This window comes from Podarcis tiliguerta (assembly GCF_965153285.1).
Source record: "Podarcis tiliguerta genome assembly, chromosome: 10".
NCBI classification, from domain to species: Eukaryota; Metazoa; Chordata; class Lepidosauria; order Squamata; family Lacertidae; genus Podarcis; species Podarcis tiliguerta.
In genome coordinates, this window is record NC_139543.1 from 9,955,816 (window position 1) to 9,980,013 (window position 24,198).

The window sequence follows — 24,198 nt, forward strand, 5'->3', positions numbered from 1 at the left end:
CTCCTAGGTTTGCATGTGACACACTGCTACATGTAGCTATGTGAGTGCTATACTCCTGCAAATCTTTGCATGTAGTTTGCTGCTCTGTGGGTGTTGTGCTGCTGTGCCTGTTTGAGGCATTTTCCTGCATGAATTTGCATGTGTTGTGTTGCAGACCTTTTTTGCATGCTTCATGTTACTATGTGTGCTTGTATGTAGAATACTGCTAAGTGTATTTGCAGGTGATATGCCACTGTGTGTGTAGAATTACTACGCATGTTTACATTTGATTTTTCTTCTGCATGTGTGTGCATGGAGTGTGCAGTTGTGTGCTGTGTACTTTACATGGGCTGTGCTTAAGAGGTAGTATGCTCCTGAGTGCGTAATGTGATGCTATTTGCATGTGATGTGCCTTTTCATAGCTGTATGTGTTTGAGAGAGCGAGTGAGTGAGTGGAGCAGCCCTGACTTCACAATATTTTCTGTCTTGCCTTTGCCCGCTTCCTTTAACATTCTTCTTTACAACTCTTTTGATACTTCCTCCCTATTCACTTGATTTGCAGTCTGTAACAATGAACTACATTGCAGGGTTGTGAAAGCCACTTTGCCAGCTATAGCCCCTCTCCCACACTGGAGCTAAACCTCAGTGCACTACATTGTCTGGCTTTGGGGGACAAACTATGAAGGTGATAAAAGCAGGAATAATGTGCAGGCGACAGTAAAAGTGGCCTTAACTTACAGATTAGTCAGATGTATGAAACATTTCCTGTATTTTCATATAGTATAGATGCTGAGTATTACAGGCTAAAAAGCCAAGTTTAATCTTTTAATTAAGTTTTGTGCTCCCCAGTTATGTGAGTTTTCTGGAAAATATATATAGGAAGTTTTTCTGATGCCCTAGAAAGTGATCTAATTTAGCATGTTTATTTTACTTATATTTACTAAACAAAGCCGAAAATGTTGAATCTGTCAAGCATGCCTAATATTTATTTGCAGTTGACACCAATTTGTTGTTACGAATGAATGGGAGATATGGAATTTTTTTGGTGGAAAAATAATGCACCAAAAAAAATTCCCTCATCACTGATAATCTCACATTTTGTGCTCGCTTGCAACATAACATCCATAAACCAACATTTCCCTTGGTCTTTTAGCCCCAATCATAATCCTCTGCATGTTGTGGGAACACCAGAAGTAAAGACACTATGGTGCAGTGATACACTGATTCTCTACTTTCCCTATTAGTTAAGGAGAATGGCATATATTAGTACCAAAGGACTATATATGAGAGCTTGCTCAGGTTGATGGATGTAGAATGCAGAGAGGGAACTCTGGAGAGGAATGAACTGGTGAGTTTGGAATCCTTGTATTTAATTGCTATTACAATGTTGTTTTGTTACAGAGGAATTCCTGGGAAGAAATGCGGCACGATAATAATGACAGCAGAGGAGCTCAACTGTTGCCGGGTAAGTTCACATTTTGGTTTTCTTTTGCTAAAGTATATTGTTTGTCTCCTAGTTAGCATAGAGTACAATTCAAAGTGTTGGTGCTGACCTTTAAAGCGGTAAATGGCCTCAGTCCAGTATACCTGAAGGAATGTCTCCACTCCCTCATCTCACACTGAGATCTAGCACCAAGGGCCTTCTGGTGGTTCCCTCACTGCGAGAAGTGCAGTTACAAGGAACCAGCCAGAGGGTCTTCTTGGTAGGGGCATTCACCCTGTGGAACGCCTTCCCATCAGATGCCAAGGAGATAAGTAACTATACAAGCTTCCCTGCATAGGGAAGTTTTAAAATGTTTAATTATGCTTTTATGTATGTTGGAAGCTGCCCAGAGTGGCTAGGGCAACCCAGTCAGATGGGTAGGGTACTGCTGCTGTTGTTGTTGTTGTTAGGGTACAGTTGTTGTTGTTGTAGTAGTAGTAGTATTAAATCCATGTGTATATTGCTAGACTTTTAAGACTAGCTATTGCAGGGGTGTCAAACTCAAATTCATCGGGGGCCGCATCAGCAGTTTGGTCACCCTCAAAGGGCCGGTTGTATCGGCCTAAAATATTTGAGCAGGCTGAGACCCCCAAAGTTGATGGGCTTTGACATTTAAATTGGATGTGTGTGGCATGTGATAAATTATGTGAGGTTCGAGCTGGTCTTTGACCCGTAATAAATGATGATGATGATGATGATGATGATGATGATGATGTGAGGTGGGGCCTACCTGCCCCCCTCAATATTTTATTCAGCCTGACACCCCTGTTATGAAAGATTACTAAAGTCTGCCCCTGTGGTGATGTATCATAACATTGTGCAGGCCCAGTCTGAGGGCACCTTTACTGGACTGCGTCTTGTGGCTGGGGCTTATCTACGCCTTCTCTTCCTTCTCCGCCTGGTGCTGCCTCCTCCCTGTGCCAGGTGCTGGCGGGGGGGGGGGGGGGAGATGTGCCGGTTGCAACCCAGTTTCTGACGGGGGCCAATGCTGCTTGTTCTTCCCTCTACTTTTCAACACTGCAATATATCGCTACCGTATCACAACATCACTATCACAATGTTGAAAAGTTGGTATCGTCTGCTTTTAGGGGCTGATGGGCTTACTCAGTACGGACAGGGGCACTCCTAGGAATTTATTGGATTTCAAATCCCTGGATTTCAAATCCCATTGAGGGGGGGCAGGGGCGGACTTTGGTAATATGGCACCCACCCTGAGTGAGGACAAACTTTGGTGCCCCCCCCCCCATAGAATAAATAGGCATCGTTATCATTATTTTGTCCTCCCTTGGCTCGGGGCGGGTAAGGCGCCCGCACGGCCCCAAATCTGGTGCTGGTGGAGGAAGCACATTTCCACAACGGGCCGAGCTGCCCCTGTGGATCCTGCTGCCTGAGGCAGCCGCCTCCCTTGCCCTCCGTGGCAAGCCGAGGCTGAGGGGGACGTTCGCTTGCCCAGGCGCCGGGCTTCCGTCCACTTGCTCCGGTGCGCTCGCTGCAGCCCTGCTGCCAGCTGCCAGCAGCCGTCGGGGAAGGCGGCCGGGCTCCGGGGCTCGGTGGGGCCCGCCGGCAGAGGGCGGCGCTGCGCCTCGCCTGGGCGTGGAAGCCCTGCTGGCACGTTGTCTCCCACGCCGCGCGTTCGCGTCGCGCTCCCGCCTCCATCTCGGCTCGCTCCCTCCCGTTCTCCGCCTCCGCGCCTCGCCTGCCAGACTCGCATCCCTGCCCGGCGGCGGCACAGCGGAGGCCGAGCATGGCACCAGCAGCGGCTTCCGGGGCGCGCGGAGGAGCAGCCTCTCTGCTCACCTCCACCTTCGTGCTGAAAGGCGACGCGGCGCACAACCAGGCGATGGTGCACTGGATGGGCGAGAACAGCAGTGAGAATGGCGGCTACACGGGCCACATGACAACGTCTGGCGGGCCGGATTCGGCCCGCGGGCCTTGTGTTTGACACCTGTGAGCTATTGCATGCTTATACAGTGGTACCTCAGGTTACAGACGCTTCAGGTTACAGACTCCGCTATCCCAGAAATAGTACCTCGGGTTAAGAACTGTGCTTCAGGATGAGAACAGAAATCACGCGGCGGCAGCACAGCAGCAGGGGAGGCCCAATTAGCTAAAGTGGTATTTCAGGTTAAGAACAGTTTCCGGTTAAGAACGGACCTCCAGAACAAATTAAGTTCTTAACCTGAGGTACCACTGTAATCAGACTTTGAAGAGTAGACGTCTTGGCATTTGCTATAGAAGTAGAGCTAATCTTATGCTGCTTAAAATAATTAAATCTATTTAGGAACAACAAAGGACACAGCCTTATACCAAGTCAGACCATATATCTCAGTAATACTGTCAAACCTCGGTTGTCGAACGTAATCCGTTCCGGAAGACCCTTCACCTTCTGAAATGTTTGACAACCGAGGCACAGCTTTTGATTGGCTGCAAGAGCTTCTTGCACTCAAGCAGAAGCCGCGTTGGACGTTCAGGTTCCGAAAAGCTTACGAAAACCGGAGCATTTACTTGTGGGTTTTCGGCGTTTGGGGGCCCAAACGTGCAAAAATGGAGCCATTCGAGAACTGAGGTTTGACTGTATTGACACTGATTGGCAGTGGCTGTCCAGGGTTTCAGACAGGAGTCTTTGCTACATGAAGATACCACAGATTGAACCTGGGTTATTTTGCATGCAGAACATGTCCTATCTACCACTGAGCTGCAGCTCCTCCTCAAGGAATATTTTGTGTTGATGCATAGTCCCAGTTTTTATTAGTCTTAAAATTTAACAGGACTTATCATTGTTAAACCAAGTATGTATGCATGGATGCTGGAGCTAAATGCAAGGCTCGTTGTAATAAAATGGCTACCACATGTAGACAGGTCAAAATCTACATGCTTTTCTTCACGAGTAGCTGCTTTCCTTGTGGATCATTCAGGACCATTTGTTTTGCCTCCGCAATGTTGCAACAGTGTGGATAAAACAGCATGGTAGTCACATACCAAATTCCTGGTCCTGAATGGCTTGTCACGTAGAATAAGCAGCCAGTGGGTGCAGTTCAAATAGCCTTCAACCAGAGAGGATATGAGCTCACATAAGCAAAACACCTCCCTATACATAAAAATGTGTCAGAAAAGGGTTGCTTTATTAATTCTTTTGTTCCCTTTCTATTTATTTTAGCAATTTATATACCATTTAAAGCTGTGGTTTCTAAGTGGTATTTTTTCTGTTGATACAGTTTTGTGGCATTTTATGCTATTGTATTTATTTTATATATTTTTTAAAATTAACTATTATTGGAGGTTGTCAAAGAGCAGAATGGAGAGCAAATAAAGAATATCTCCTGTTGTAGAACTAATATGAATTCTAACATGATATTTGGGTAATTGCAGTGGGAGAAGGAACAAGAAATCCTTGCTATCTCTTAATTTGTAATTGAAATTTTGTTAACAGTATAGCTTCAGAAGCCTAAAATTATGAATAAATTGATTAAAATATTTGATATGATATGTGTGACACAAATGACTCAAAATTCATGACTATGTTCCCATCTTGGTAGCAAATGAAAAGAAAACCAAAAATTACTTTGTAGTGCCTCTTTTTTGGTTAGTAAAATGAAAGCAATGTAAACTTGATGCCTAATACTTATGCAGTTTTTAATCAGTGTAAATAGTATACTTGGTATAAATTATATACTTAATTTGTATTACACTCTTCTATTATTAGGATGCTGTACTGATGCAGTTTTGTGCTAACAAATTGGACAAGAAAGATTTCTTTGGGAAATCTGATCCCTTCCTGGTATTTTTTCGCAGTAATGAAGATGGCAGGTAGATACTCTTATTTTCTTCTATTAAACATGAAGTCTTGTAAATTATAGGGGTGACCAGGGGGTTTTGTGTGTAGTGTATTAAAAGTTTCTCTTTCACAGTGCACTTGTCTTATTTTTTCTAGACGTACAAACCTCTTGTTTCAAAATACAAGTCACAATTACACTGATGATGAGAGAATGTGTATTTCCTCCATATGCCTGCTTCAATAGCTTTTTAAACAAACCAACAATATTTCATATTTATGCAATTTTTCAAATGTGGTCTTGCTCAAAAAAATATAAATCACTAACAGACGCTTATAATGAATAACAGTGATTGGGATATCTAGGTTGCTTAGATAAGTCTAGGTTTCTTAACTTTTCAACTAAAAAAAATCCGGAACTGAGATACAAAAAACAGCTGGAGTGGTTAAAAACAATATTTACAGTTTCAGCAATCTTGTATCTTTAGAGTGCTGTTGATTAGAAATTGAAACAGTCCAATGCTCTAGGGAACTCTTTGCGCAAGCACCTCTGTGCATTAAATATGCCTAAATTACCTATTTTAGTGGGTTGGTACTGGAACAATGAGTAAGATACTGGTTTCATGCAAGAGCAATCAACATATTGAAAAGGGTAAACTAGTAATCATTATATACTTGGACTTCCAAAATACTTTTGGCATAAGATGGTGAGCCAGTAATTGTTTATGGAAAAGGAGACAGAGTTACAGAGTTCTCATGACAGAGGAAAGTAGGCAGTGTTTCCCATATCTGGAATGGGTCCGGTGCTATTTAATTTTTTTTATTAATGATCCAGAATCTTCGGTTTGCAATAAGGCAGATTAGTTTGAAGACGACATGTTTCAACATACTAACAACACTATGTTCTGGAAGATTTTTGGTTACTTACTCATTTATAGCAGGGGTGACTAACCTTTGGCTCTCTAGATGTTGGACAACAATTCCCATCAGCCACAACATTTGGGGGGACAAATGTTAGCCACCCCTGACTTGCAGCCATGGACAAATCACTTTTTTCTCTGCCTTGATAGTATCCAAGTATATATATTGTTGTTATACATCAGATGGGGGTGAGATGGAGAAAACTGTAAAAGAACCTATTGAAAGTTGCTTGTGGCAACACTGCTTTGTGACGGCGTGTGCTTCTTCATTTGCATCAGTTGGAATCTGTTATCTGGTTGGGTATGATCTCATCTGGGGACAAGATTAATTTGAAAGCTGTTCGCATGACTAAAAATGAAATAGTACTCATTTTTTAAATAAAAAAACCACATAAATTACAGTGTATTCCCACTTGGTGGATTTGTTTTCAAAACTATCAAGTGGACTATAAATACCTTTAGATAAGTATTAAAATAAGAAAAGCTTGTTTGTGTTTCAGCTTTACAATCTGCCACAAGACAGAAGTGATAAAGAATACATTAAATCCAGTGTGGCAGGCATTCAAGATATCTGTCAGAGCACTTTGCAATGGAGATTTTGACAGGTAAGAGTTAAACCTTTTGTCTTAAGTAAAGTAAAGTTTTCAAAGATTGGAGGTTCCTCAATTTAGTTTAATCTTTTTGAAGGCATAATATCAGTTCAAAACTTTAAGTAAATGTTAACATCACCATCATTCATTTAGTTAAGTGTTCATATGTAAGAGGTACATGGGGTACTATAGTATTTTCAGTATAGTAATAGGTACCACTCTCCACAGATGATTGACAAGCAGATAAAAAGCAAACTCTCTGGAAACATGGAGCCACAGTTGCTAGTGCACTAAGAAACTAGTTACTGCTCTTTGTCACTGCAAAGCAAATACTGATGATACTGCTTTTCTCAAGAAAAATTCTTTTTGTTAAAGGTTCCTGGAAGTGTCCTCTTACTCAGAATTTATGGGATAAAAACCAGCCTACAAAGCAACTAACAGAATGTGCTGGTGCTTCCTTCCTTCTTTTTCATAAGTAGCAGTCATCACATGAACATCTAGTGCACAGGTGTCAAACACAAGGCCCGCGGGCCGAATCCGGCCCGCCAGACGTTGTCATGTGGCCCGTGTAGCCGCCATTCTCACTGCTGTTCTCGCCCATCCAGTGCACCATCGCCTGGTTGTGCGCCGCGTCGCCTTTCAGCACGAAGGTGGAGGTGAGCAGAGAGGCTGCTCCTCCGCGCGCCCCGGAAGCCGCTGCTGGTGCCATGCTCGGCCTCCGCTGTGCCGCCGCCGGGCAGGGATGCGAGTCTGGCAGGCGAGGCGCGGAGGCGGAGAACGGGAGGGAGCGAGCCGAGATGGAGGCGGGAGCGCGACGCGAACGCGCGGCGTGGGAGACAACGTGCCAGCAGGGCTTCCACGCCCAGGCGAGGCGCAGCGCCGCCCTCTGCCGGCGGGCCCCACCGAGCCCCGGAGCCCGGCCGCCTTCCCCGACGGCTGCTGGCAGCTGGCAGCAGGGCTGCAGCGAGCGCACCGGAGCAAGTGGACGGAAGCCCGGCGCCTGGGCAAGCGAACGTCCCCCTCAGCCTCGGCTTGCCACGGAGGGCAAGGGAGGCGGCTGCCTCAGGCAGCAGGATCCACAGGGGCAGCTCGGCCCGTTGTGGAAATGTGCTTCCTCCACCAGCACCAGATTTGGGGCCGTGCGGGCGCCTTACCCGCCCCGAGCCAAGGGAGGACAAAATAATGATAACGATGCCTATTTATTCTATGGGGGGGGGGGCACCAAAGTTTGTCCTCACTCAGGGTGGGTGCCATATTACCAAAGTCCGCCCCTGCCCCCCCTCAATGGGATTTGAAATCCAGGGATTTGAAATCCAATAAATTCCTAGGAGTGCCCCTGTCCGTACTGAGTAAGCCCATCAGCCCCTAAAAGCAGACGATACCAACTTTTCAACATTGTGATAGTGATGTTGTGATACGGTAGCGATATATTGCAGTGTTGAAAAGTAGAGGGAAGAACAAGCAGCATTGGCCCCCGTCAGAAACTGGGTTGCAACCGGCACATCTCCCCCCCCCCCCCCCGCCAGCACCTGGCACAGGGAGGAGGCAGCACCAGGCGGAGAAGGAAGAGAAGGCGTAGATAAGCCCCAGCCACAAGACGCAGTCCAGTAAAGGTGCCCTCAGACTGGGCCTGCACAATGTTATGATACATCACCACAGGGGCAGACTTTAGTAATCTTTCATAACAGGGGTGTCAGGCTGAATAAAATATTGAGGGGGGCAGGTAGGCCCCACCTCACATCATCATCATCATCATCATCATCATCATCATCATTTATTACGGGTCAAAGACCAGCTCGAACCTCACATAATTTATCACATGCCACACACATCCAATTTAAATGTCAAAGCCCATCAACTTTGGGGGTCTCAGCCTGCTCAAATATTTTAGGCCGATACAACCGGCCCTTTGAGGGTGACCAAACTGCTGATGCGGCCCCCGATGAATTTGAGTTTGACACCCCTGATCTAGTGAAACAGAAATGGATGGAAAGGTATCTTCCCCATCTTGGTTACTTCATTCAGTTGTTTTTATAAGTCAGATCACTGAGGTGCTTACAGACATTGCTGAGGCCATCTCTGCCTCAGCTGATCCACCTCGTCTTCTGTCTTTTTCATCTTATGGGCCACATAAGAAACTGAGTGGAAGGCAGACGTTTTATAACAGTCCGATAAGGTTATATCATAACCCAGGCAAATCAAGGCATTCAGAACTAAGCAAACTAAGGAGAATCAGCAGTGGCACTTCTCAGAATGAGTTTCATGCTTGAGTTCTAGAAAACCTAATAGCATTCACCTTCTTTCCTTCATTTACAAAGGAAAGCCCTCCCCCTTTCAAATTAGAGGGAGATTAGTCATACCAAACTTCAGAACTTTAATGATATAAATTCCCTCTAAGAAACAAATATTTACAAGACAACTTAAATACTTTGGAAAATAACCTTGCTTAATTATCTGACCTCAATATTTGCTTGAAATGGAAATGAAATAGATGCAATTAGGGTAGACATAACTGTTGAAAAGATTGCACCTTTAGTATTCCAAAACCTTCCAGCGGGGCCAACCTGTTTGAAGGCAAATTCCTTCACAGCTCTGAATACGGCAACCATTAAAGAACCACAGCAAGGCTAGTAATCACATAACCTAGAAAAAGAAATTGTAATATAAAACAAGCCCCAAAGCATGAATATTGAGTCCCAGGAGGCAAGCGGGAGTGACGCCTGTTGCACTCTGAAGCCCTGCCCCCAAGGACTGGCCTGATGGGCCAGAATTCAAAATTGGGACTGGTGGGAACTCCCGCACTGAGATTTCCCAACTGCTGGCTGCCCACCCCAGGACTCAGTAAGCGGCCATTGTAAACATAGTTTGTGCCTGAAAACCCCTGAGCTAACTTATGACAAATGTTTATGACTCCACATGATGCTTTGCTACTTAAGAAATTTATATATACAAGTCAATACCCTCCTTTGACTTGGGACTGAGCAGAAAGTCAAAACAGTGTCTAAAATAATTGATTTCTGTGGTTGACAAGGAATTCGGTGAATCTTCAGGAAAAGCACCTTTCCCAATAAGACCATCACAGGACTAGAATAGGCTGCAACTTCTGCTGAAGAGACCTGCAAAGCTGTTGCTGGAATCTTCATACAGCATTATTAGCATTTTAAGAGAGATGTAATTTTTATTAACAATTCTCATCTGTAATCCAGAAGCATACACACCAGGGAATGCCATATTTTCCATCCTTTGTTTGGCTGTTGGTATATTCTACCCTTTCATGTGATTGACTGGAGATTTTGCTGTGGCAAGGAATTTGCTCCTGGGAAAAAAAAGTATTTCTCTGAGAGTAGATCCAAGAATCCACATGTTTCCTATTACATTTTTCTTGTACTGTGCTCTTTAAGAATACCTTTCTCCTAGTTATTAGGTACACTAGCAGCAGTACTTATTTCTTATTGCTACATCTGCCTGTCAATCACCCATGGAATGAGTAGTTGTTAGTTTGGATAACTGGACCTACCCTCATAGAAATGTATAGCTAGGGAAAAATCTAAATATGCTGCACTTGCTGTGACAACTTGGTTTAGTACTTATTTGTTCTAGAATACAGCCTCCTTAAAGTGCCATTTTCTTACAATTGGAATATGACAAATATTTGTACCTCTCTAATCTAGATCTTAATACAGTCTGTCCCAACTGTTCTAGACTTATGATGGTTTGGTTCCATGTGCTTCAGATATCTCTGTACCACAAACAAAATTCCTTGAGATGTCCTGAGATACAGGGTGATTCCATGAAATAGAAAAAGCTGTTACTGTCAGAAGAAAATGCATAAGACAGTAATTCAGTAATAGCCAAGAGTCATTTACCATTGACAAGAATAGGTATTAAATATTTCAGAGCAAAACTGTAATGCTTAGGAACATAAGTTGCCTTTTACAAAGTCATTCCACTGGTTTATCTACCTCAGTACAGTCTGCTCTGACTGGTAGTGCTCACCCACTAACAGGCCGCAGGTGGCGCTGTGGTCTAAACCACTAAGCCTCTTGGGCTTGCTGATCAGAAGGTCAGCAGTTCAAATCTACGCGACAGGGTATGCTCCCGTTGCTCTGTCCCAGCTCCTGCCAACCTAGTAGTTCGAAAGCACATCAGTGCAAGTAGATAAATAGGTACCACTGCAGCGGGAAGGTAAACAGCGTTTCTGTTCGTTCTGGCATTTGTCAAGGTGTCCCATTGTGCCAGAAGCAGTTTAGTCATGCTGGCCACATGACCTGGAAATCTGTCTGTGGACAAATGCCGACTTCCTTGGCTGAAAGCGAGATGAGTGCCGCAACCCCATAGTCTCCTTTGACTGGACTCAACCCTCCAGGGGTTATTTACCTACTTAACCTTTTGCTCTCCAGAGATGCCGGCTAGAATTGTTTCACAGTCCCACCTCAGGATACTGTGGATTCAATTTGTAAATTTCGGTTTACAAAACATTTGCTCTATCACGGAGTTATGGCCAGTTGAATTTTCAATGCAAGTTGCTCCAAATCCATGGTGTTTATTCTCACTTCTTTATTTAATGTTTATATATTCTGTGATTATCCTGATCCGTATTATCTTGTTAACTGTGGAGGAGCAAGGCTTCACCATTGTGGCACCGGCACTACAGAACTTCCTTTTCCAGGAATATGATAGGTTATTCACCTTGCACACTTTTCACAATAAAACCTACCCATGCATTGCTGGAACCTGTTGAGTGTAGTGGTTAATTTTTAAATGAATTTTTATTATTGAGGCTTTTAGATGTTATGGTGTGTTGCCTTGAGCACCTATCTGTTAGAAATGCAGCCGGAAATGCTTACAAATAAATTATATTCTCCTTTGTTTTAATCACTTTTTAAAAAAACAAATTAGATATTTAAATGAAAAATACAAGTAGTAAAGTACATTACTGATTTATTTCTGTTGACAAGCTTTTTAGTATATGTGTATAGCTTTTTCTGTGTTTTATTTGTTTCTCTTCAGAACAATTAAGATTGAAGTATACGACTGGGATAGAGATGGAAGGTAATTTTTTTATTGCACAGCATTAATTGTTCAAAAGGAATTGTATGGCGTACATAGTGATAGACTATTTGGGCAGCTTTTGGAGTTTTATACCAGTTATTCCTGTGCTTAAAAGCTTTAATGTAGGAATGTGTGTGCTTGCAGGAAATGACATGAGTCTACTGAGCCACTCCCTTATTGATTGTACACATGGTTATTTTGCAATATGATGTATACCAAACCTCTTCATTATGCATTTTGACACAGGAGAGGGTTTTTAAAATGCTTTTAACTCCACTTTGTGAAAAAATAACAATGCACATTTTATGGGGAAATGGTATGTAATCATGTAGATAATGAACCAGATAAGAAATATTTCCTAATGCTTGGGTTTGGTTGATAACAGGAGCCTATTAGTGAATTTTATGGAGCAATGAAAAACTTTCAAATATAAAACAAATTCCTAAAATGCCTCTTGTACTGGGAAGTGTTAACTAGCATATTGTTCACACCTTGACCTACAATAAGACAGCTTATCCGCTAATCTGAATTTTTGTTTGTTTTTGTTTCCTAGTCATGACTTCATTGGAGAATTCACAACAAGTTATAGGGAGCTATCTAGAGGACAGTCGCAGTTTAATGTGTATGAGGTAACAGTAGATTTTTTTTATATCCCCAAGTACAGGTAATAAACATCATGATTTGTCTATGTGCCGTTTTGTAATATGGGCCAGCGCTATAAAGTTTAACCACCTATCTTTTAGTAATAGAAAGCAGAAAATCTGGACAAAAGCTATAAGTCCAAGTGTGCGTACACACTTTCTAGAAATGCAGTCAATATATTTGTGGGTTCATTTTATAAAGATAAACACTATTTTATTATATAACTTGAATTTTCAACATAGTTATTGAACCTGCATATGTTGTACAAAGGATAGCTCCCTCGGTAGAGGATGAAATTCTTAATGTCAGGAACATGGGTTTGAGCCCCACATTCCTTTCTGTTGTTGTATTTTAAATTATTTCCACTGCTTTCTGTTCAATAGCTCAGGTACTGTGTCAGCCTAGTTGAAAGGAATTGGGGAAGAGATGCTCTTTCCACCCCTGTCACCTCTGTACTTCCCACTCCCTTCCCACTTCCAAAGGGAGGAAAAAGGAAGGGACATTAGTAGTAAGTTAAAAGTGAAATACCTGGCCAATAGCGATGTCTAGAGGTTCAGGGAGACTGAATTATAAGACTGTATGAAGTTTCAAATATGAGGTGTAGCTAAGGAAAGAGGATGGAGGTGTGAAATAGATGTAATTGGTATCAGAGGAACTCTGACCTCTGAAAAGTGTATTTTTAAAATTAAGAAAAGAGCAAAGTGCAATGATGTAAAAATAAGTAAGTTTTCAATAGGTGGCAGGTCATCACATGGGTGTTTACCTTTCATCAAGGCAGGAAACGTTTAGAGTTGAGTTTGGCTCCTTCCTGCCCTCATTTGGTCTGTTTTTCTGTGTCATCCCGGGTGGACCTATTCAGCTCAGCTTAGCTTACCTTTCTGTATTCTGTGGACCTTGCTTTGTAAGTTGTGTGAGTCAATGCAAAAAGAAGAGATGATAAATGATAATGTTTATAGGCAAAAATTGAAAGATTGCGGAGTGAAAAATAGATTCAAGAAGATACAGATGGGATAAAGGAAGATCAACAAAAATTATATTACAGTAATCAAGCCTCGATGAAGTAAAAGAATAAGCAAGCATTTTAGCAGTATCATTAGAGATAAAAGAACATATTTTAAAAGTGTTAACCAGTTGATGATATGATACTAAACGTGCCTAGATCTGCAACCGAACTAGATAAGTGTCTGTTTTAAAAAATAACATCCAGTTTCTGGTGTGTGAAGGAGGAGATAGAAACTCTACTAAGAGTTAAAGGAAATAAATAAGAAGCTGAAGGAAGAAACTTAAGAAAATCAATTTCCCAAGAAATTCAACTGAAGAAAGTGAGAAATCATCCAAAAAGAACTAAAGGAAGACATGCAGTGAGATGAGTAATTGAAGATGAGGTAGAATCCGGAACTGAAAAATATAACTCTAAATCACTAACTTGAAAATGGAAATAGCAAAAGAATGCAAAGAGAGGTTGAGAGAGCATCAGAATAAGGGTTTCAGTTTAGAAAGCAGAGTACATACAGTAAATGGATAGAAGACATGAAGCAGAAAAAGACGTATCAAGAGCAGTTAGTGTGATAAGGAAGTAAAATGAAATATCAGAATTTAGGAAACCAAGTTTATACAAATATTGCAAAATAATATTATGGTATCAAAAGTAAAGGAAAGATATGATCACAAGCAAACTGAAAATTTTGTGACATTTTTCAGATGGTAAAAGAAGATCATTAATAGAAATTAAAGCAAGGATAGGAATCAGATTGGTTAAAATCCAAAAAGCACATTAGAAGATATGAATTCTAAACAGTGTGCAAGTACAGCCAGCTTCAAGAGTTTAGAAACAAAGGGCGGCAGTTATGTTAGATAGAGAAGGAAGTCTCAACAAGAGATGTAACCACAGATGACTTCCTCAAAAAGAAAAATTCCAGACATCAAAGAGAATATGAAAACATGCAGTGAGAAGAGCAATATAGGGGAGCCATTCTAAATGCAGTGCCCCCCCAAACTCCTGTTATCCCTGACCATTGATCATGCTGGTCAGTGCTGATGGGAGTTGTATTCCAAAACATCTGGGGAGAACACCAGCTTAGGACAGGAGGTGTCCAGGGTAGGGAATTTTCTGGGGTGATCACACCTGATGGGATTTACAGTGATTCTTAGCTGCCAACAAAGAAGCAACAGATGGGGTTCAATATCTCTTGGGAATGTGAATTTAAGGAACAGTAAACCGAGGAAGCTATTCAACTCTTACAATTTTAAGCAATGGCAAGAGTAGCACAGAACAGATGGCTGTATTTCATTTTCTATCTGCCCTCCCAGCCACTTCCATCTTCTACCCACCAGACTGGAAGACAACTCTGCAGAACTTATCTATCCCCTGATATCAAAGTCGACATAAATCCAAACTGAGCTTCCCTTATGCTTTGCCTCCCTGCAAGCCTCACTCGTTTCTTCCTGCATGCCCCTAGACGTGAACAAGGCTTCCTTTGAATGTTTCTTTCCCTGCCACCCGTAAGATTGATTCCAGTGACAAGAACTGGTGGAACACTATTTTTTATTCAATCCAGTGAAGGGCTTTTTAGCTCAACTAGTGGAATGACTGCCTCTGTTACAAGTCAGTGAGGAAGATGGGGGTGATGGAAAACAGGGAGCGTTCCTTATAAAATCTTTTAATATCAGTTTGCCCTGATGTACACATTAATGTGAGCAGCAGCAAAATGCATCTCAGGGGTCCTTGCCAGGGTCATACACATTTCCCTGTCAAATGGGTTGTGCTGGGTTAGAGAGGTGTTTGAAATGTGTATGTAGGGAAGATGGAGTTCATTCATTCATTCAGCCTTTATTGGCATAATGAAGGTGGAGTTTAGAAGCAGGGAGCACGGCAGAGTTTAAAAAAAAAGTCTTAACAATTTAAAGAGATTTGTGTTGACAAGCAGAAAAGTTAACGTGCCTGCATTTTCTTTTCTAGGTTATAAACCCAAAGAAAAGGGCAAAAAAGAAAAAATATGTTAATTCAGGAACAGTTAAGTAAATCATTTCTTCATTCTTGTTTTTCTATCCTTCCCAGCACATATTGAAGTGAGATATATCTAAGTAAGCGTTATCTGGGCAAGAAGTTCTCTAAATAAGACAGGTGTTGTATTATAAGAAGAACTTGCTTTTTTTGTTATCAAACTATAGATGAGCTGGTTCATTTTCTATCGAAAATGCGCCTTCCCTGGGAATTAAATAGCCAGTCTTAAAGTTCACAGGTGAGTGCTTGAAGCTCCTGGACTGAATAGTGTTGGTTTAACTGAAGCTGATTGTGTCTTCCTGAACACTTTAGAAGTGAAGTGTAAATGGTTGCTACTTCGTTGAAACAAGGAGAGATTGTTTTTCCTGGCTAAAACTAGGAGCAAGAAAGTCATAGCATCTTTTGCTTTGTTCACAGGGCAATAGGTACAGCCAAAGCATTCTTAATTTGGCTTTGGTAATAATTTTGACCAGACTCCGTGACATTTTAAAAAAGGAATTCATGGGATAATCCAGCCAGTCTCTGAATGCATAGATACATGTGCACAGCTCAGTGTATATATGAATAGTTTGGCTCTTATAAGAGGGTTGGTAGGGGAGGTGAATTGGTGGAAGGGAATCTGCCAAGTGGAACAGCTTGTATATAAAGAGGCTGGAAGAGAAGTTATGGTGGAGACTCACAGATATTGTGAGTGCTGGGGTGAGAGAAGTGTGTGGAGTGGGGTTGGGGTTACCAATACATGCCATTTCCACACAAAACCTTCTTTGCTTCAGTATCTTGGAAAAGTTTTAAAATAATTCTAAAATACAGTGCAGAAACTTCTATATTTGTGGCTGTTTTGAAGGTTGATGTTTATTACTTGTTCTGTGTCACTTGCTCTCAGGTAACGTTACTTTCCTTCCTAGTGGAAACCGAAGTTTCATTTCTTGATTATATTAAAGGCGGGTAAGTGATTCATTTATAATACTGGTATCACAAAGGTTTTAAATTTCTTTATTTACAATTATTTGTATCCCACCTTTCATCGCAAATTCCAAATTCATTACAAATCATTCCAAGGCAGCTTACAAGTGCCGTTAAGTTACATATTTTTAAAACATAGTAAATAATATTATTCTACTATTATTGCCCTTCTCACAGGCAGTTGATGGTAGATCACGCTATGCAGGGGAGGGGAAAGTCCGGCAAGAGCAGAACCGCCCTCTCCTGTGAATTGATATTTTTGAGCTTGCCTTCGGTTGAAAGGTTTTTGCCTTTCAGGCAATAGCACATGACTCTTAGGTGTTTCAATGGAGCAGTTTGTCACAGCTTGGGTAGAAACATCACTGGGTAGAATAAAAAATAAGGGGGACCCTTGTAATAATGGGACGCAGGTGGCGCTGTGGGTTAAAGCCTCAGCACCTAGAACTTGCCGATTGAAAGGTCGGCGGTTCGAATCCCTGCGGCGGGGTGCGCTCCCGTCGTTTGGTCCCAGCGCCTGCCAACCTAGCAGTTCGAAAGCACCCCCGGGTGCAAGTAGATAAATAGGGACCGCTTACCAGCGGGAAGGTAAACGGCATTCCGTGTGCTGCGCTGGCTCGCCAGATGCAGCTTGTCACGCTAGCCACGTGACCCGGAAGTGTCTTCGGACAGCGCTGGCTCCCGGCCTATAGAGTGAGATGAGCGCACAACCCTAGAGTCTGGCAAGACTGGCCCGTATGGGCAGGGGTACCTTTACCTTTTTATAATAATAATAATAATAATAATAATAATAATAATAATAATAATAATAATAAAAATAAAAATTATTTATATCCTGCCCTCCCAGCCGAAGCCGGGCTTAGGGTGGCTAACAACAATAAAATAGTGCAACATTCTAAAAACATTTCATTATAACAATTAATTAAAATCAAATTGATGGCAACCATTAAGCTAAAGTTCTGTGAAGATTGCCAAAGGAGGGAGTCAGGCTGCGCCCTGACCAAAGGCCTGGTGGAACAGCTCTGTCTTGCAGGCCCTGTGGAAAGATGTCAAGTCCTGCAGGGCCCTAGTCTCTTGTGACTTGTAATGAGTCTTGAGAAGCCGCACCAGCTCTCAGTGGGCAAAGCGTGGCGCCACTCCTCCCAGGTTACCAGCCAGATTCCAGTCACATGGTCTGCAGCGTATCCACCCCCATTGTTCAGCCCGGACATTGAGGTCCATTGCCGAGGGCCTACTGGCTGTTCCCTCACTGCAAGAAGCACAAGTTACAGGAAACCAGGCAGAGGGCCTTTTCGGTAATGGCACCCGCCCTGCAGAACGCCCTCCCACCAGATGTCAAAGAGAAAAACAACTACCAGACTTTTAGAAGACATCTGAAGGCAGCCCTGTTTAGGGAAGCTTTTAATGTTTGATGCATTGCTGTATTTTAATATTTTGTCGGAAGCCGCTCAGAGTGGCTGGGGAAGCCCAGATGGTCACGGTATAAATAAATAAATTATTATTATTATTATTATTATTATTATTATTATTATTATTATTATTATTATTATTTTATTATTAATCTAGTCAGCTGCCATGGCATTCCCCAGCAGGCATACTGGGGGTGGTATTTCAAGCTTCACATTGGAAGTCGTCTGGGTTTACAGATCTTGACCTAATTCCATACCAACCCAGGGAGTTCCTGTAGCCAATAAAGAGTTGTCCCCTGTTTTCACCCACATGGGTGTCTTGAGTTTTATATACCCCCGACACACTTTGCCTGGAAGGAGGGGGAGGCCTTCACAATTCACCTACCACGCAAATGGCAGCCATGCAGGTGGCAGCATCCGATCAGGATTGAGGCCATGGTACACGAGAAGGGGTTGCCCCCAGAGCTTCTATTTGCTGTGGGTGGAAAGCTGCTGGTGGAACCAAATAGTCATCTTAATCAGGAGTGGGGCAGAAGGACATAGTGCATTTGATGGCCCCCCCACACACCTGCGATTTAACAAGAAGAAAACCAGACAAGAAAAATAATGCATTTCACGCAATATCTAGTTTGATCCTTAGCTTTTGCTAATAAAGGTATTACCGTATTTTTCGTCCCATAGGACGCTCCGTCCCATAGGACGCACCTACTTTTTTGGGGGGGAAATAAAGGAATTTTTTTTTTCAAAAAACCAAGGGCGCCCCGTGCTCCGCGCTGCAGGCTGCCGCCCGCAAGCCTTGCGCGCCAGGGGGAGTTCTCCCCCGGTGCGCAAGGCTTGCTGACACTTGCGCGAAGCACGGGGCGTCCTCGGAAGGGCACCCCGTGCTCCGCGCTGCAGGCTGCCGCCCCCAAGCCTTGCGCGCCCAGGGGAACTCCCCCCGGGTGCGCAAGGCTTGCGGATAGCTTTCTGGAGCCTGGAGAGCAAGAGGTGTCGGTGCGCACCGACGCCTCTCGCTCTCCAGGCTTCCGCGAAAGCCTGCATTCGCCCCATAGGACGCACACACATTTCCCCTTCATTTTTGGAGGGGAAAAAGTGCGTCCTATAGGGCGAAAAATACGGTACCTAGGGTAGGGTTGCCATATTTTGAAGAGAAAAAGAAAAAGGACACATTTGCTGACTTCTACTTTTAACTATGGATTGCTATGACGACTTTACATACCCATGAGAAAGAGGATGTGTCCTGGAAAAAGAGGACATATGGCAACCTTAAAGAGGCTTTGGGATTCCCCCCGCCCCCAATTATATACCTGTCTGCAATTTTGGTATATGTTGAATGGAGGTGATATTTATTTGTGAATTCATATTAAGTCAGCCTTCCTAAGCCTAAAGCAAATAAAGGATACCGTATATACTAGAGTATAAGCGACTTTTTCAGCACATTTTTAATGCTGAAAAAGTCCCCCTCGGCTTATACTCAAGTGAGGGTCCTTTCGGCTGCTTGTTCTTCCTCCGCTGCTGCCGCCGCCACCAGGTTTGTGGTGTGGTGAACCGGCTTATACTCGAGTCAATAAGTTTTCCCAGTTTTTTGTGCTAAAATTAGGTGCCTCAGCTTATATTCAGGTCATCTTATACTCGAGTATATACGGTAATTCCTTTTTAAACAATTTGCACTGTCACTTCTTAATTGTGGCCTGCTACTTTAAATTTATATGTACCCTTTAAATTGTGAGATGCTCAAGATATTTAAGCATATTGCATTAGAGAAGTTACTCATATAAGGTAGCAATTTAATAGTACAGTGGTGCCTTGCAAGACGAAAAGAATCCGTTCCGCGAGTCTCTTCGTCTTGCGGTTTTTTCGTCTTGCAAAGCAAGCCCATTAGCGGATTAGCGCTATTAGCGCTATTAGCAGTTTAAGGGCTATTAGCGGCTATTAAAGGCTTAAGGGATTAGCGGATTAGCTGCTAAAAGGCTATTAGCAGCTTAGCGCTTTAGAAAAAGGGGTTGGGGAGTGGGAAAAAACCTCAAGAATCGCAAGACATTTTCGTCTTGCGAAACAAGCCCATAGAGAAATTCGTCCTGCAAAGCACCTCTGAAAACGGAAAACCCTTTCGTCTTGCGGGTTTTCCGTCTTGCGAGGCATTCGTCTTGCGGGGCACCACTGTAAATACTGAATACTTCAATCCCATACATTTCTGCTATAAGGGAGGCTTGCAAGGTGGCGACAGAGGAAACAAAGGCCTTTTTCAGTTGTGGCTCCCTATATTTGGAATGTTCTCCCCAGTGAGGTCTGCCTAGTGCCATCATTAACATGTTTTTGGCACCTGGTAAAAATGTTAATCTTTGCCCAGGCATTTGATGGAATGTGATTATTTGCTGCCAAAGTTCTTTATTGCTATTTTATTGAGTCTGTTCTATGGTTTAAATTGTAATGCTCTCCTAGCCTAGCCCCGGTTTTGTTATGCTTTATGTTTAAAAAAAATGATGAATCGCTTAGACTATTTATAAAGCAAGCAATTAAGAATTTAAAATAATGCTAATACTTGTAAGTCAGCGCTGTTGTGTTTATTGGAGCTTATTCCTAGGTATGCATGTATACAATTACAAAGTAATGTTATAGTATAACCTTTTTGATGCTCTTTGGCAGTTCTGTGTGTCGTTAATATGCACATTTGTCTAAGTGACATTTTATTGGTTTTTCTTGATTTATTACTCCTCATGTAGCAACTTACATCTTCAGATTTTTTCACATTTGTCTGTTTACTTCATTTCACAGGACTCAAATAAATTTCACTGTGGCTATTGATTTCACAGCTTCGAATGGTAAGTATTGGTTTGTTTATATTAAACTGAGTATCCGCACAGTATTTGTGAATGTTTTGGCATTGTATTTTTCATTTTGCTTGTCCTATTGTGTGGAGACTCTAGTGAGAATACGTTTTGAAGATTTGGATCCAAATATTTATGTGGAAGAAAAAAACCCTTGTGTTCCCCCCCACACACACTTTTTTGTTCTCCTTTATGTTTCATCCCCCTCCCATATCCATTACGATATTGTTCAGAAGGTCTCTCAGGAGGTGCAGGAGACTGCAGCTGGAGCAGGGGGCAAATAAGTAACCTTCTGTGGGCATAACTCTTCTCACAGAAATTAGGATTCAAGCCAGGAACCTACCCATTACACTCTAGAGAGGGAAAATGGCTTTCTTTAGGCTGTCTTTTGTTGTAAAAAATATTGTGTATATCTGTAAACCACAGTCACAATCTGTAGAGCAAAATACCAAACTGAGCATTCTAGCTTTTTTAAAAAATAGCAGTCCATGCCACTTTTGGAAATCCAGAGCTGTTGCTAATGCAGTTTTGAAGGGCTATGCTTCAAAAAAATCTCACACAAAGCATGCACAGTTTCTTCAGCATGCCAGAAACTATGGAATTTGCCTCGTTATACACCTAAATAATGCAAATAAAAAAGGATATTTAGAGCAAACACTTAAATCCAAATTCATCATGGGAAACACACTGTATTTCATACCTGAATTAATACGTAAGACAGAGCTAGTGTGGAATCTCATATATTGATACTGTAAGGCATACTGCTCAACACGTTCACAAACCCCTCTCAACAATGTGCTTTGTTTCAACAGGTAACCCTGCACACCCAACCTCGCTTCATTATATGAACCCATACCAGCTGAATGCTTATGGCATGGCGCTGAGGGCAGTAGGGGAAATAATTCAAGACTACGATAGTGACAAAATGTTTCCAGCTCTAGGTTTTGGTGCAAAATTGCCGCCAGACGGAAGAGTGTCTCATGAGTTTGCCTTGGTAAGGAACGGTTCTATCGTTTTTAAATTTTATATATTTAAAAATTCCTCTCTGCCTGTGTTTCATGGTTCTTCATATATATATTTGTAGATCCATTTGTGCTCAGATTCATTCATTTTTAAGAGTATTGTAGAAAATATTGGCCTTTTTTCTGCTATATATGTTTGCATTTTAATCATGAGATGTACCAGAGGTTGTGTCAGCCTCCTGCTATTGGGTAAGAGCATTCCTATAAGCAATAATTAATACTTTGCCCCTGTGTTTTTCCTTATAGAATGGAAACCCGCAAAATCCTTACTGCAGTGGAATAGATGGTGTAATGGAAGCATACTACATGAGTCTAAAATCTGTACAGCTTTATGGACCAACAAACTTTGCTCCTGTTATTAATCATGTAGCAAGGTAATGGTTACATTAATTATTCTGGGGAAATTCAGCACAGTGACTTTATGCTGAGTTGATGTCAGTCACCAAAAACAAAAAGGGGGGAATATATTAGCTGTTTGAGGGGTGCGGGTGGCGCTGTGGGTTGAACAACTGTGCCATTTGGGTTTGCCGATCGAAAGGTCGGCGGTTCAAATCCTTGTGACGGGGCGAGCTCCCGTTACTCCAGTCCCAGGTCTTGCTAACATAGCAGTTCAAAAGCACACAGTGCAAGTAGATAAATAGGTACTGCTCTGGCAGGAAGGTAAACTGCGTTTCCATGTGCTGCTCTGGTTTTGCCAGAAGCAGCTTAGTCATTCTGGCCACATGACCCAGAAAAACTGTCTGTAGAAGTGGTCAAACACCGGCTCCCTCAGCCTGTATAGCAAGATGAGCGCCACAACCCCAGAGTCGGTCACGACTGGACTTAATTGTCAGGGGTCCCTTTACTTTTACCTTTATATTAGCTGTTTAACATCTTCCTAATCTCTCTAGCAAGTGGGTTGGTCCAAGGACATGTTGGGACAGCCCCATGGTTTTCATGGCAGCTGTGAAGTCCTGGGCAACCCCAGATTTAGTGGCCTCAGTGAGAGGCCAGCAGCTCTGCAGGTTCTCAAGGCTATATCCCAGACCACCTCAGGCAGGGGGCAAGTGGTAAAGCAACAGAATCCCTAATCTGTCTTGAGTGCCTAATGCAAAGCCACAAACACTCTAGATTGCCACTCAAGCAGACAGGATACCCGGGGAGAGAGATCAAGTTCCTATAAAGTAACACCTCTTCCCTGACCCTCAAGACCTGCTCACCCACCCAAGTCTCAATAATACAAACCAGATCAGACTCCACATCCCCATCAACAATCAAATCATGGTTATGGGAAAGCGTTCTTAAAGCAGAGCTGGCATTAAGTAAGTTCCTCTGAGTAAAGAAAGGACTAGCACACAGCATAACCACCAGTTGTCTGTGTCTTATTCCCCCCTCACCTGGCTTGCCTCTCAGCATCCTTCCCCTTCCCCCAGACCTCTGCAGTTGTGGGACTGCCAGCTCTTCCCAGCTGACATTGTCCTAGACACATGATAAAAGACGAAACAGAAGCAGAGAAGCAACAAAACAAACCTTAGGTTGATTAAACTAGATACAACTTAGCAAGATAGTCTACATCACTGAATCTACCCCATTCATTAGATGTTAGGGAGGTGGCTGTTTCACTTCTGCCCCCTCCAAAGGGTCAACTCTCCTTTGGTGTCTCCCCCCTGCCCCACTCCCCTGGGATGGTGCTGCCCATTTCAGCTCAGGAAAAGATACAGCACTCCCTCAGAAGTCAAGGCCAGACCCAGGGCTCTTAGCCAAGAAGGAGCAGGAAAGTCTCTCTCTGCTGGCCAGTGGTCGAAAAGGCCAGCTTTCTTGGGAGCAGAGAGTACAGACAGTTGTGGAACAGTACTAGGAAAGCAATGATGGTCTGCTGCTGTCCCACCCCCCATAATACCAGACTTCATAAGCAATTTAGGAGTGGAAGACTTATTTGGTTTTCTTAAGGAGAACCATGAGGCCACTATTATATTAGCCCACCCACCAAAAGCTAACTACACATTATGTGCAATACATATAACACTGCCCCAAACCCTGGCTTAGCTCAGCATGGCTCGGGAGCAAGAAAAGGATCAGGAAGGAGCAAAGCAGCTTTAAATTCTTTAAGAGCCTGCATGTTCACATGCCCCAGGTAAATTTGGCTTACCATGTAAGCCAGACCATTGTATGCCATGCACTCTTAAATATAGATAGGTGGACTTGATAAATAAATACACCAGTTTCTAATGATGTCCTAGTTAATAAAACACACTGTCATTTTGAATGTTTTGTTTCAGTTTTTAGTTTGTTTCTGTAGTACATAGATTTAAAAGCAATCTGAAAGTTTTATATTCTCATATTAAAACTGTAATTGTGTTTGTATGTGTTTTGTTTTAGATATGCTGCCTCAATAAAAGATGGCTCCCAGTATTTTGTTCTTCTCATTATTACAGATGGGGTCATTTCTGACATGGCTCAAACAAAGGAGTCTATTGTGAATGTAAGTTATGTTTAAACTTGATCTTGAAAATACTTTAAAAGTAGAATACATACTGTATTTTCCACTGGGCAACCAT

At 42.6% G+C, this 24,198-nt stretch overlaps 1 protein-coding gene across 7 annotated transcripts in view; it reads left to right on the forward strand.

Moving 5' to 3' along the window:
• CPNE8 (copine 8) overlaps positions 1-24,198 on the forward strand; it is a gene marked incomplete at its 5' end in the record, with an annotated part of 57,636 nt that overhangs the window by 25,576 nt on the left and 7,862 nt on the right. For 5 of the 7 annotated variants that reach the window (XM_083399777.1, XM_083399778.1, XM_083399780.1 and 2 more), the window contains 11 exons: positions 1,381-1,444; positions 5,166-5,269; positions 6,655-6,759; positions 11,755-11,796; positions 12,350-12,425; positions 15,398-15,451; positions 16,326-16,387; positions 20,587-20,633; positions 21,452-21,633; positions 21,908-22,035; positions 24,020-24,122. In XM_083399777.1, the coding sequence (XP_083255903.1) occupies positions 1,381-1,444; positions 5,166-5,269; positions 6,655-6,759; positions 11,755-11,796; positions 12,350-12,425; positions 15,398-15,451; positions 16,326-16,387; positions 20,587-20,633; positions 21,452-21,633; positions 21,908-22,035; positions 24,020-24,122 (967 nt within the window). Of the gene's footprint in view, positions 1-1,380; positions 1,445-5,165; positions 5,270-6,654; positions 6,760-7,147; positions 7,240-8,710; positions 8,739-11,754; positions 11,797-12,349; positions 12,426-15,397; positions 15,452-16,325; positions 16,388-20,586; positions 20,634-21,451; positions 21,634-21,907; positions 22,036-24,019; positions 24,123-24,198 lie in introns of those variants that run through there. The other 2 variants (XM_083399782.1, XM_083399783.1) reach the window with 2 other exon arrangements.